Below are 13,009 nucleotides of genomic sequence, written 5' to 3'. Positions count from 1 at the left end.
CTCGATGGAAATCATCCAGACTCGAGAGCACTAAACATTTGCCTTGAGCCTCCTATCAATCAAACACTTACATTACTACGGAAACCCGTAGAGATGTTCAAGCAATCTCTGATATCAAATCTTATTATGTGATATTTTTCAAACAGTACAAATGTCTGAACATGTTTGCTACAGTACAAGATAATCAATATATAGAGTTATACCTCATATTACTGTATACTTTATTAGCAGATTGACTTTAAATGTAAAAAAAATAAAACAGAACATCAATGTCATGCTGCAGTGAGCTTCAGCCTTGAGAGCTGGCTCAAGGATGCTACTAAATAACAGTTGCGTGCAATCTCTGGCCCAAATAAAAACAGCAATGAACTGTGCTTTATACAAATACAGCAGCTGAGATGGTAATGGTAACACTACTGCTGTTCCCTTCCATTAAAAGCTTTGACGCTGGCTGGGTTTGTGAGAAAAGCTTTTAAAAAAAGGAGATCACTTGGCCAGAAAACACACTCTTAAAGTAAAGATGGACTGTTGTTTCTCTTTGCTTATTTGAGCCGTTCTTGCCATAATATGGAACTTGGTCTTTTACCAAATAGGGCCTTTTTCTATATATCACCTCTACCTTGTCACAACACAACTGATTGGCTCAAACGCATTAAGAAGGAAAGAAATTAACTTAACAATGCACACATGTTAATAGAAATGCATTCCAGGTGACTACCTCATGAAGCTGGTTGAGAGAATGCCAAGAGTGTGCAAAGCTGTCCTCAAGGCAAAGGGTGGCTACTTTGAAGAATCTCAAATATAAAATATATTTAGATTTGTTGAACACTTTTTTTGGTTACTACATAATTCCATATGTGTTATTTCATAGTTTTGATGTCTTCACTATTATTCTGCATGTTAGGAAATAGTACATTGACCAATTCGGCCACTTGGGTACATTTAGGCAAACTCGTGAGGGACACCTGGCAGACTTAAAAAATTAAAAATGTTTATTTAACAAGGCAAATCAGTTAAGAAGAAAAATGTTTACAATGACGGCCTGCACAGGCCAATGCCGGCCGATTGTGCGCAGCCCTATGGGACTCTCAATAACGGACTGTTAATGTGATATAGACTGGATTCGAACCAGGAAATGCAGTGCCTTAGATCACTGTGCCAATTGGGAGACTTCATATTACACATGTAGCTCTGTCATTCTTGAATGTATCAGTCAGAAACTTTGCACACACACTGTCGCCCTGTTGTGGACAACATCTAAATTATTCCCCGCTTCCTACCTCAATGTATGGCCTTTATTTTGCATTTAAAGGACGGTGCAACAAAAAAACAAAAAAACACATGTTTTTTTGTTTATTTTATCTTTATCCCGATCTATTGTGTTATATTCTCCTAGAGTAATTTCACATCTCCACAAACTTCAAAGTGTTTCCTTTCAAATGGTATCAAGAATATGCATATCATTGTTTCAGGTCCTGAGCTACAGGCAGATAGTTCCTCAATCATACCCAAATCTAACAGTATGATGCTGTAAAGAAAGCAGGCCAAATGTTTTGCCTTTGGAAAAGGTGTGAAGTTCAGTTCTGCTTCTTAAAAATGTGATTAAATGAGTGGTACAACTATACCTTTATCAGGATAGACGCCATGGTCATTATGACACAGGGGGCTATTGAAACTTGGTCAAGGTGACCATATATTTCCCCTGACCTGTTGACCATTTCCCCCTCACTATGTCATATCCTGCTGTGGTATAATATTCTGCAACTGTAGATCATCCACCGCTAATGTGTATTATCCCTGCTACATGTAATGCACTCGCCCCCTTTGACCTAACGAGCAGATATGCAACTGAGTCAGCTTGTCTGTCTATCCATAGCAACGTAGAAACAAAGTGATGCTTTTAATCTCTGTAAACACAAGGTTATATCTAATCTGGGCTCATCTCTCTCCAAACAAACTTAGTTTGCTTCCCTTGCTTCCCTGGGTAATAACTTCTCTGGCCTAGATAAATAAGAGCGAGGAGGGTTAGGAAATCTGGGTGTTTGTTTCTCTGAGGTCTAAGGCACAAGTGGAGTATTTTACTAACTTTCTACACATACTTTAGTTTTATTTAAAATGAATGAGGCCGTTTTTTGTACAGCTCCCAGCAGATGTTCATTAGGATGGGAAATCAGATGTGCTGTGTCATGCTGATCTCATTGAATCATTTGTCAATTATTTGTGCAATTAAATGATGACAATCAGTCCCACTTTACAATAGGTTGTTATCAATTTCTAGCTTAGCGATACACAGGCAAATTTGCCCTTCTTCTGTTTGACGGGCAGAGCCCACAATGGATGGAAAATTAACCTAAACTATACATACCTGTCAGGCAATAAATAGTACACTTTTATTTTATATAAGTCAAATATACAAATAAATGGTGGCTACTATTGAGAGACACCGTCAATGCATTGGGCGGGCTGCGGGCTTGCCCCCCCCCCCAGCTGTGAATGGTTTGCTTGATATTTAATTAAATGTAACATTATTGACAACAACTTCTACAAAGACCTAAAAACAAGTCAGTAGTAATGTGATTGTAATAATCATGTCATGACCTCAACAGGACCGTAATGCATATTGAATGTATCTGATCTATTTTGGGTGGCATTAGGGACATTTGAAGATGCCAATGAAAATGGGAGTCAAACCTTGAGAGTAGAAAACGGTTACACACTCAAGGAGACGAAGGAGCCAGTGTGGGCTGAAGCTAAGCAGGTTGTGGGATGGTTTGTTCCTTTTTACATTATGAGGTAGTTAAGGATGTTTGTTCTCACTGTTGGAGAACTCTCTCACTCAGTAGGTGGTGTATTTTCATCGCAAGACAACTCTTTCGTTAGCTGTTCTTACTGAGGTTTTAGGAGGAATGTATTGACTCTTTTTTTGTGGTGATTTTGTAATACAAAGATAATTACTCAAATATGAGCACAGAAAACATGCACAGTATATTACCTGGAATTTGCCAGCATAGTGGTCGTCTCTGGTGCCTTCCGTCCCCTCCTTCAGAGCGATGAGTGTAAAGCCTCTAAAATAGGAGGGACTGGAGGCGTACAGAGTCACTGGAAACAGAAAAGGAGGGGAGTTAAGAGAATATAGGTCAAAGATAAAGTAAGTAGTCCCATCCCAAGTGCAGACCCTCCCAGGTACTGAGAAGAGAGAAACAAACTCAGCTGGTGGAGCCAACTACATGTATGTGGGCCATTTCCTGGTTGCTAGAATTCTAATAGTTCGCTACATTTCAGTTTGTGACAAAACAAGCAAGTATAGTGAAGAGAATCATTGTACCAAATAAACCGCTGCGAAAAATATTTTCCATTACAAAAATATTGAATTTTCAGCTGTGTGAAGGGGTGTACAAAACCAAACGTAAGAGAGACTGACATGGATGTTACTGACACTTTCCCTCTGTGTACATCTAAGTGTGATATGTGCTGCTTTGTTCGGGAACAACTTCAATTTACCTACAGTTGAAGTCGGAAGTTTACATTCACCTTAGCCAAATACATTTAAACTCAGTTTTTCACAAATCCTGACATTTAATCGTAGCAAAAATTCCCTGTCTTAGGTCAGTTAGGATCACCACGTTATTTTAAGAATGTGAAATGTCAGAATAATAGTAGAGAGAAGATTTATTTCACCTTTTACTTCTTTCATCACATTCCTAGTGGGTCAGAAGTTTACATACACTCAATTAGTATTTGCCTTTAAATTGTTTAACTTGGGTCAAACGTGTCGGGTGGCCTTCCACAAGCTTCCCACAATAAGTTGGGTGAATTTTGGCCCTTTCCTCCTGACAGAGCTGGTGTAACTGAGTCAAGCTTGTAGGCCTCCTTGCTAGCACACTCTTTTTCAGTTCTGCCCACAAATTTTCTATGGGATTGAGGTCAGGGCTTTGTGATGGCCACTCCAATACCTTGACTTTGCTGTCCTTAAGCCATTTTGCCACAACTTTGGAAGTATGCTTGGGGTCATTGTCCATTTGGAAGACCCATTTTCGACCAAGCTTTAACTTCCTGATTGATATCTTTAGATGTTGCTTCAATATATCCACATAATTTGCAACCAAGCATGAACTGATGTCTTAAGATGTTGCTTCCATAACTTCCCATCCTCAAGATGGCATCTATTTTGTAAAGTGCACCAGTCCCTCCTGCAGCAAAGCACCCCACAACATGATGCTGCCACCCCCGTGCTTCACAGTTGGGATGGTGTTCTTCAGCTTGCAAGCCTCCCCCTTTTTCCTCCAAATTTAACGATGGTCATTATGGTCAAACAGTTATATTTTTGTTTCATTTGACCAGAGGACATTTCTCCAAAAAATATGATCTTTGTCCCCATGTGCAGTTGCAAAACCTTTTTTTACGGTGGTTTTGGAGCAGTGGCTTCTTCCTTGCTGAGCGGCCTTTCAGGTTATGTCGATATAGGACTCGTTTTACTGTTGATATAGATACTTTGTTTCGTCCAGCATCTTCACAAGGACCTTTGCTGTTGTTCTGGGATTGATTTGCATTTTCACACCATTCTTTTGATTTTCCCATGATGTCAAGCAAAGAGGCACTGACTTTGAAGGTAGGACTTGAAATACATACACAGGTACCCCTCCAATTTTCCAAGCTGTTTAAAGGATCAGTCAACTTAGTGTATGTAAATAATCTGTCTGTAAACAATTGTTGGAAAAATGACTTGTGTCATGCACAAAGTAGCTGTCCTAACCAACTTGTCAAAACTATAGTTTGTTTAACAAGACATTTGTGGAGTGGTTGAAAAAACTATTTTTAATGACTCCAACCAAAGTGTATGTAAACTTCCGACTTCAACTGTATGTCCTTTTTGCCACACATGACCATTCAACTGGGCAGTAGTGTCACGCCCTGACCTTAGTTATCTTTGTTTTCTTTACTATTTTGGTTAGGTTAGGATGTGACGAGGGTGGTATGTGTGTTTTCGTCTGGTCTAGGGTTTTTTGTATATCTATGGGGTTTTGGGATTGTCTAGGTCAATGTAGGTCTATGGTGGCCTGAATTGGTTCCCAATCAGAGACAGCTGTTTATCATTGTCTCTGATTGAGGATCCTATTTAGGTTGCCATTTTCCATTTTGGTTTGTGGGTTATTGTCTGTGTGTAGTTGCATGTCAGCCCTCGTTATTATTAGCGTCACGGTCATTTTGTTAGTGTTCTTCATAAATAAAGAAGAATGTTTTCAAATCACGCAGTGCCTTGGTCTCATCGTTACTACGAACGTGACAAGTAGTCCAGGTATGCCAACTAGAACCTGTAGAACCTGTCTGGATGATTTAGAGGTCAAGAAAGCAGAGCAACGCCTGATCATGAACAAACCTCTTCCCATTTTAGCAACAATTGAGTCAATTGATCTTATTTGGGGACAATACAATGAAGAATTGCATTATTGTTTTTGAGTACAAAATCAGACTCTAGGCTGCAGTGAAAATGTGATTTGAATAACAGCCATAAAGCCCTGTGATTTTATTGTTTCATTACATTTGGATCTGCTGTGGGTCTACTCTCAACCGTTTATAAGGTTTAGAAAGGAACATTAGCAGGCCAGTCTGGCTGTATTTTAAGTTCTGATACTGAGATGCGGTGTCACTTCCAGATCATCATTCTCCCAATTTGTCCTATAATTTCACATGACTGGGTAGGGACAAAGCTATGGGTGAGCCAGGCCCACCCACTGTGGAGCCAGGCCCATCCAATCAGAATAAGTTTTTCCACACAAAAGGGCTTTATTACAGACAGAAATACTCCTCAGTTTCATCAGCTGTCCGGGTGGCTGGTCTCAGAAGATCCAGCAGGTGAAGAAGCAAGATGTGGAAGTCCTGGACTGGCATGGTTACACGTGGTCTGTGGTTGTGAGGCCTTGTGGACGTACTGACAAATTCTCTAAAATGACATTGAATGTGGCTTATGGTAGAAAAATAAACATGCAATTCTCCGGCAACAGCCCTGGTGGAAATTCCTGCAGTCAGCATGCCAGTTGCAGGATCCTTCAAAACTTGAGACATCTGTGGCATTGTGTTGTGTGACAAAACTGCACATTTTAGAATGGCCTTTTATTGTGCACCTGTGTAATAATCATGCTGTTTAATCAGCTTCTTAATATGCCACACCTGTTAGGTGGAAGGATTATTTTGGGAAAGAAGAAATGCTCACTAACAGGGATGTAAACAAGTTTGTGTACTAAATTTGAGAGAAATAAGCTTTGTGTGTCTGGAAAATCTGGGGGATCTTTATTTCAGCTCATGAAACATGGGACCCACACCAAATGTTGTATTTATATTTTTTCCCCGTACCTTTCACGATAATTAAACAGCATGGAAACAACTCGCAAATGCGCATATTGTTATTATGCACATTTTTGAATATTTGCATGAAAATATTTGACCAATTGGATGGAAACCTAGCTATATACACCCCAATGGCAAGTTCGCTAGTCCAGTGTCACTTTGATTATGCCTCCACATCATGGTTCACCAGCAGCCCCAAACATATAAAGCATAAACTACAGACAAACTTGTAAGAATTGTACTTATCTCCCCCTCAAGCATTTTTTGTCTGCATCTATGAAATTGTATATATGTATTTATGTAAAATAAAATAGGGACCACAATGGAAATAGGTCCGACTTTATAGTGCAATCCAGGTCCCTTTTAAAATTCTTCACACTGTGTGTGTGTGTCAAATCGTATGTTCCATACGCCTTTGTCGCATTTCACCTTACCGTAAAATGCTTTACTTACAAGCCCTTAACCAACAATGCAGTTCAAGAAAATAGAGTTAAGAAAAGATTTACTAAATAAACTCAAAGTTTTTTGTTTTTAAAGTTAAAAAATTTGGAAATCCAATAGTAACAAAAGAAAAGTACGTAACAATAACGATACTATATAAAAACAGGGTATCGGTACCGAGCCAATGTGCAGAGGCACAGGTTAGTCGAGGTAATTTGTAAAGTGACTACGCATGGATAATAAACAGTGAGTAGCAGCAGTGTAAAAACATATCTTTGACAATTTTTTGGGCCATCCTGGGACGAAGATGCAACCAGTGGTGCAGCTCTCGATGGTGCAGCTGTAGAACTTTTTGAGGATCTTGGGATCCTGCCTAATCTTTTCAGTGTCCTGGGGGGAAAAGGTGTTGTCGTGCCCTCTTCACAACTGTCTTTATGTATTTAGACCACGATAGTTCATTGGTGATGTGGACACCAAGGAACTTGAAACTCTCAACCCGCTCCACTTCAGCCCCGATGTTAATGGGGGCCTGTCCTGCCCTCCTTTTCCTATAATCCACGATCAGCTCATTTGTCTTGCTCACATTGAGGGTGAGGTTGTTGTCCTGGCACTATACTGCCAGGTCTCTGACCTCCTCCCTTCAGTCTGTCTCATCATTGTCTGTGATCAGACCTACCACTGTTGTGTCGTCAGCAAACTTAATGATGGTGTTGGAGTTGTGCTTGGCCATGCAGTCATGGGTGAACAGGGAGTACAGGAGGGGACTAAGCACACACCCCTGAGGGGCCCCAGTGTTGAGGATCAGCATAGCAGATGTGTTGTTGCCTACACTTACCACCTGGGGGGGGGCCATCAGGAAGTCCAGGATCCAGTTGCAGATCCAGTTGTTTAGGCCCAGGGTCCTTAGCTTAGTGAAGAGCTTTGTGGGTATTATGGTGTTGAATACTGAGCTGTAGTCAATGAACAGCATTCTCACATAGGTGTTCCTTTTGTCCAGGTGGGAAAGAGCAGTGTGGAATGTGATTGAGATTACGTCATCTGTGGATCTGTTGGGGCAGTATGCAAATTGATGTAGGTCTAGGGTTTCCATCATGGTGGTGTTGATGTGAACCTTGACCAGCCTTTCAAAACACTTCATGGCTACCGACGTGAGTGCTACGGGGTGGTAATCATTTAAGCAGGTTACCTTCACTTTCTTGGGCACAGGGACTATGGTGGTCTTTTGAAACATGTCGGTATTACAGACTCCGTCCAGGAGAGTTTGAAAATGTCAGTGAAGACACTTGCCAGTACAAGTCCTGGTAATCCATCTGGCACTGCGGCTTTAAACTTTTTACTCCCTAGTTAAATCAAATGTAAAAAAACATTTCAAAAAGTATCTCACATCGGCTACGGAGTGCGTGATCACAGTCGTCCTGAACAGCTGATTCTCTCATGCATGCTTCAGTGTTGCTTGCCTCGAAGCAAGCATAAAAGGCATTTAGCTCGTCTGGTAGGCTAGCGTCACTGGGCAGCTCTCGGCTGTGCTTCCCTTTGTAGTCCGTAATAGTTTGCAAGCCCTGCCACATCCGACGAACGTCAGAGTCGGTGTAGTAGGATTCGATCTTAGTCCTGTATTGACGCTTTGCCTGTTTGATGGTTCATCTGAGGGCATAGCGGGTTCATCTGAGGGCATAGCGGGATTTCTTATAAGTGTATAGTGGATGTGGCCTGTAATCCATGGCCTCTGTTTCTGAAATGTACGTACGGTCACTGTGGGGATGAAGTCTTCGATGCACTTATTGATGAAGCCGGTGACTGAGGTGGTATACTCCTCAATGACATTGAATGAATCCCGGAACTTATTCCAATCTGCACTAGCAAAACACTCCTGTAGCATAACATCAGTGTCATCTGACCACTTCCGTATTAAGCGAGTCACTGGTACTTCCTGATTAATTTTTTTCTTGTAAGCAGAAATCAGGAGGATTGAATTATAGTCAGATTTGCCAAATGGAGGGCGAGGGAGAGCTTTGTATGCGTCTCTGTGTGTGGAGTAACGGTGGTCTAGACTTGTCTTCCCTCTGGTTGCACATGTCACATGCTGGTAGAAAAGACGTAAAACGTGCATATCTAAAATAAATTGTATATCCCAAAGACAACAAAAAATGACTGATAAATAAAATCAATCAATCCAAAATGTGCAGTGGCCATTTGATGAATGGAAAGAGACATCCGTTACAAAACACTAAAATATTTAAAAGCATTTAATACTGGGTAGGCCTACAAGATAGGGAAGGGGGTATTTTCTGTTTTTCGAGGTTGACAGTCTATTTATTGTGATGTTTAAAAATGTAAAGTGCCGGAGTCATTATGCTTTGTTTATTGGTTGTGTGGTGCATTGGAACAGGAAATGTGTGGAAAATTCATTGCATATATTTTATATAATTATACATATGGCATCAAAATGTTGAAAATCTGATTTCCCCCTAGCTGATCATTGTCTGCAGCCGACTTTTATCTTAGTGTAATGAAACAGGCAGAGAGAGTGCGTGCGTCCACGGTGGTCGGCGAACCCGCAACCTTCTGGCCCATAGCCCTGCTTGGCATTGACTGTGCCACAAAAGCATGCTAAAGTGCAAGGGGAGGGTTATGTGAAAACCTCTTTTTTTTTCATTGGGGCATTATGCGTGTCAACAAAAAGTGACCAAAATATTGCTCAAACATCGATTTCTCAGAACCAGAAAATTAGAACCAGAAAAAACTACAACTAAAAAAAATAGAAATAATTTCAGTTGACTAACATTGACTACTAAATGGAATGGACAAAAGTTTTTGGAGAGATTTTCAGTATTAAGCACAATTCATATTAGCAGCAGAGTTCTGTTCAGCAGTGGGAAGGACGTGGCACACTCACCCTAGCCTACATCAGCTGATGAGCTGCAGGCGAGCAAGCGATGAGTGTGGGCAGACAGGCTCCGAATACACATATCGCGCAGGCAATGCTTGCTTCCATGTAGCTAACTAGTCACCACCAGACTTATAGTTAGTTACCCATTGCCTAGTTAAGAAACACAAGCTGCTTTAGGAAAATAAAACAATACAATACTCCCTTGAGTATAGAAAAGTTGTTGAATTTGTAGTTTCACTCAACCCTCACACTTTTCCCACTGTATTTCATAGCCAGGTTCTGTAACCAACATTACTAACCAAGTCTCCCTCGCATGCTCTTGACAAAATTGCTTGATTCTAGCTATTACCATCTAAAAGATATAACCCACAATACCGGCGCTACGTTTTTTTTCTTTCTATTGTGTATTTTACATTCACAAAGCGTATACCGGGCTTTTCTAAAACTAGGCTACTTGCTGACCGGACAGTTAACTATTTGTTTAGGCAACACCTTGTTCAGTCATGTTACCTCATTAGCTAGCTATAGCTAAAAACCTGGGGCGCGTTCAGCAGGAAGCAACGTTTTGGAACGTTCAGATAGAAATATTCTATGTAGAACACACATGCCTCTCTGACATTTTGAATAAGGAATAATGTTGGCTCTGTTAATAGAATTTCTATCTGCAGCGTTCAGGTATGTTTTGCAACTGTATGCCTTGGTGGCATGGAAAGAAAGGGAAATGGATTGTGAACAATTTATTGACTAAATCCCACTACACTATATCTGACTGGGTAAATAACTTTATTTTGAATTCATGTGGACACAGTGACTCAGACTTGAACACTTGGACCAGGACTCAAGCACGAGGACTTCAGCCATAGGAACTTGTGACTTGACTCGTGATTCGACCATTGGTGACTCATTATTTAATCTGACTCGAACACAAGGTACCTGGAACTCGATTCTGACTCAAGGTTTAGTGACTCGACTACATCACTGGGCAAAACAGTCATTAGCTCCAGTTCAAAGTCATTAGCCCCATTCTGCTTTTGGACATCAATGTGGCTGCAACGTCTGTGGAACGTTGATAACAATGACAACTGAGTGACAAAGGTGCAACCCATACTACTTTGCATCTGGTGATTGTACTACTCTCCCACTCTCTCTGCTTGTGTGTGTGCTTGTTTTGTATGTCATATGCAATATCTTGGTAGGCTGAATTAGGTCCCCGTACATGGACAGATAATTGTTATATATTATTTACTTGTCGGTCATATTTCTGCTGTTGGGAAGAAAATGTTATGCTTTGGAAGAAAATATGATGTTATGCAGAAGAATATGTCGGTGGGACAAGGCTATGTATGTTTGATCAAATGGAAGTCAGTGATTTATGTTTACTATAAATTAATGGAGGCAATACAAATGTGATGTGACTAAAATGAAAGGGCATTTTGTTGACTAAAATGGGCCACTGTTTGTGCTATTTTGACAATAAGACTAAATCATTATTTAAATGACAAATCTGACTCAGACTTAAGGCTATTTTTGTCAAAATGACTAAGACTAGACTAAAACAAATTGTTTTAAAGAGTGACCAAATGAACACTGCATTTTGGAGGGGTGGTGCATTTGTTTTATGACACCTTGAGTTGGACCAACCCCACCCCCTGTAAATGTCCAACTGTCCCTATATGTTTTGCATTTCAAGTGACATAATGAGGTGTGATAAGTAGCCTACTCTGGTTGGCTACATTTACGAAATGAAGTCACTTGTGCACGGAACTTAAACTTGACTTTGGTGTTAGGCTCCTGGAGTAAGCTACTTTCTGATAGTTGTCATTTCAAAGCCACTTCAATTTGGTGGATATAACAAAAGCCAAGTAAGTCACTAAGTAAAATGTGCTCTAGTTGCATACCTCTGTAGATGCTAGCAGGTTGGTAGTTTTCGGGGTCCCCCTCTACTCTTAGCCGAAACTCATTGTAGCCATCTCTCCGTGTACCCTGTGTCTGTGCCCGTAAAATCCTGCCGCAATATCCATCCGACTTCGCATGCTTATCTGTGGGTTCTTCGACGAAAGCGAGAGCATTGCACATAAAACCCGAAACCAAATACTGCAAAAGCAGCAAATGCATATACATTCCCATAATATATGTTCTGGTGCGAAGTTCTTTATTCCACCAATAAAAGGAAACAAAATATAGGAGTATAAATTCTCTCACCAGTCCCCACGAAAATAAATACCTGCACTACTACCTAACTATTTAGCCCTGACACTTGGTAGAAATTGTGTGAGAAACCGCGGTGAATCCATCCCAGACGGGCGGGTTTTGAAGTTCGATGGCACTGCTTCAGTACCTATAGTTACACTGATTTGAGAGGAAAGCCGTGATAGGTGGCTTGAGTGATGAGTTAAGGGAGTAGGCTCATTCTCAGGGTCCGGGAAATAGCGAAGCGCAGCATTGAAACGAATAGATTGAAGCGATGAAAGCAGCAGAGTTTAAACAAAACCCAGACATTCCTACCAGTGGCCGCTGTGAGCCTGTGACCGAGGAGCGTTTGACATTCTTGATGAGACGCAGGAAAGCTGTCGGCCAATGTTTGCACAGCCGTGGATCTCACAAGTTAATTACATCAGCGCGCTCATAACAATTGTGTGTCTTTTCTTTGCGTAAAACATTTTATTAATGGTAATTGGGGTACAATCGTTTGTACCCCAATTATATCAAAACCATGTCTCAATTAGTTACGTTTGACGATGAAAGAATTATAGTTGATTTGAAAGTGCATGATTTATTTATTTTATCTTTAGGGAATAGATCGGCTTTAATATTACATATAGATTGTGGCTTCATCTATATAATTGTCTGCATCATTTCCAATCCCCCATAGTGTATTTATAAAACATATACAGTACCAGTCAAAAGTTTGGACACACCTACTCGTTCAAGGATTTTTCATTATTTTCACTATTTTCTACATTGTAAAATAATAGTGAAAACATAAAAACTATGTGTGCCTTAAATTCTAAACTGTTTTTATTTATTTACTTTTCTGCTCTTTTAAATATCTACCTGACAGTGTCACCAGTGTTAAGCAAAGCACCTCCTCCCCACACCATTTTTTTTTACACCTCCATGTGTAACTCTGTGTTGTCTCCATATCTTGGCCACGGTGAGAAAACTACACATGCAGAGATCATCTGTTCACCTACTCTGCATCTCACAAAGACACAGCAAATTTGGACTCATCAGACCAAAGGACAGATTTCCACCGGTTTAGTGTCCACGCAGTCTCTGAACAGTTGACATTGAGATGTGTCTGTTACTTGAATCATTTATTTGGGCTGCAAT

General features: G+C 40.5%; 1 protein-coding gene across 1 annotated transcript in view; it reads right to left on the bottom strand.

Moving 5' to 3' along the window:
* The window catches only part of LOC118401013 (spondin-1-like), a 127,255-nt gene extending 115,044 nt beyond the window's left edge, over nt 1–12,211 (bottom strand). Inside the window, exons 1-2 of the mRNA XM_052474762.1 lie at nt 11,575–12,211; nt 2,993–3,099 (exon numbers count right to left, since the gene is read on the bottom strand). Coding sequence (XP_052330722.1) covers nt 2,993–3,099; nt 11,575–11,803 — 336 coding nt within the window. The 5' untranslated portion in view covers nt 11,804–12,211. The remainder of the gene's footprint in view (nt 1–2,992; nt 3,100–11,574) is intronic.
* Between the last annotated feature and the right edge of the window lie 798 nt (nt 12,212–13,009).

The sequence above is a fragment of the Oncorhynchus keta genome, chromosome 22 (genome assembly GCF_023373465.1).
Source record: "Oncorhynchus keta strain PuntledgeMale-10-30-2019 chromosome 22, Oket_V2, whole genome shotgun sequence".
NCBI lineage: Eukaryota > Metazoa > Chordata > Actinopteri > Salmoniformes > Salmonidae > Oncorhynchus > Oncorhynchus keta.
The sequence above is the reverse complement of the archived record's forward strand: the minus strand, read 5'-3'. Positions and strand labels throughout refer to the sequence as shown.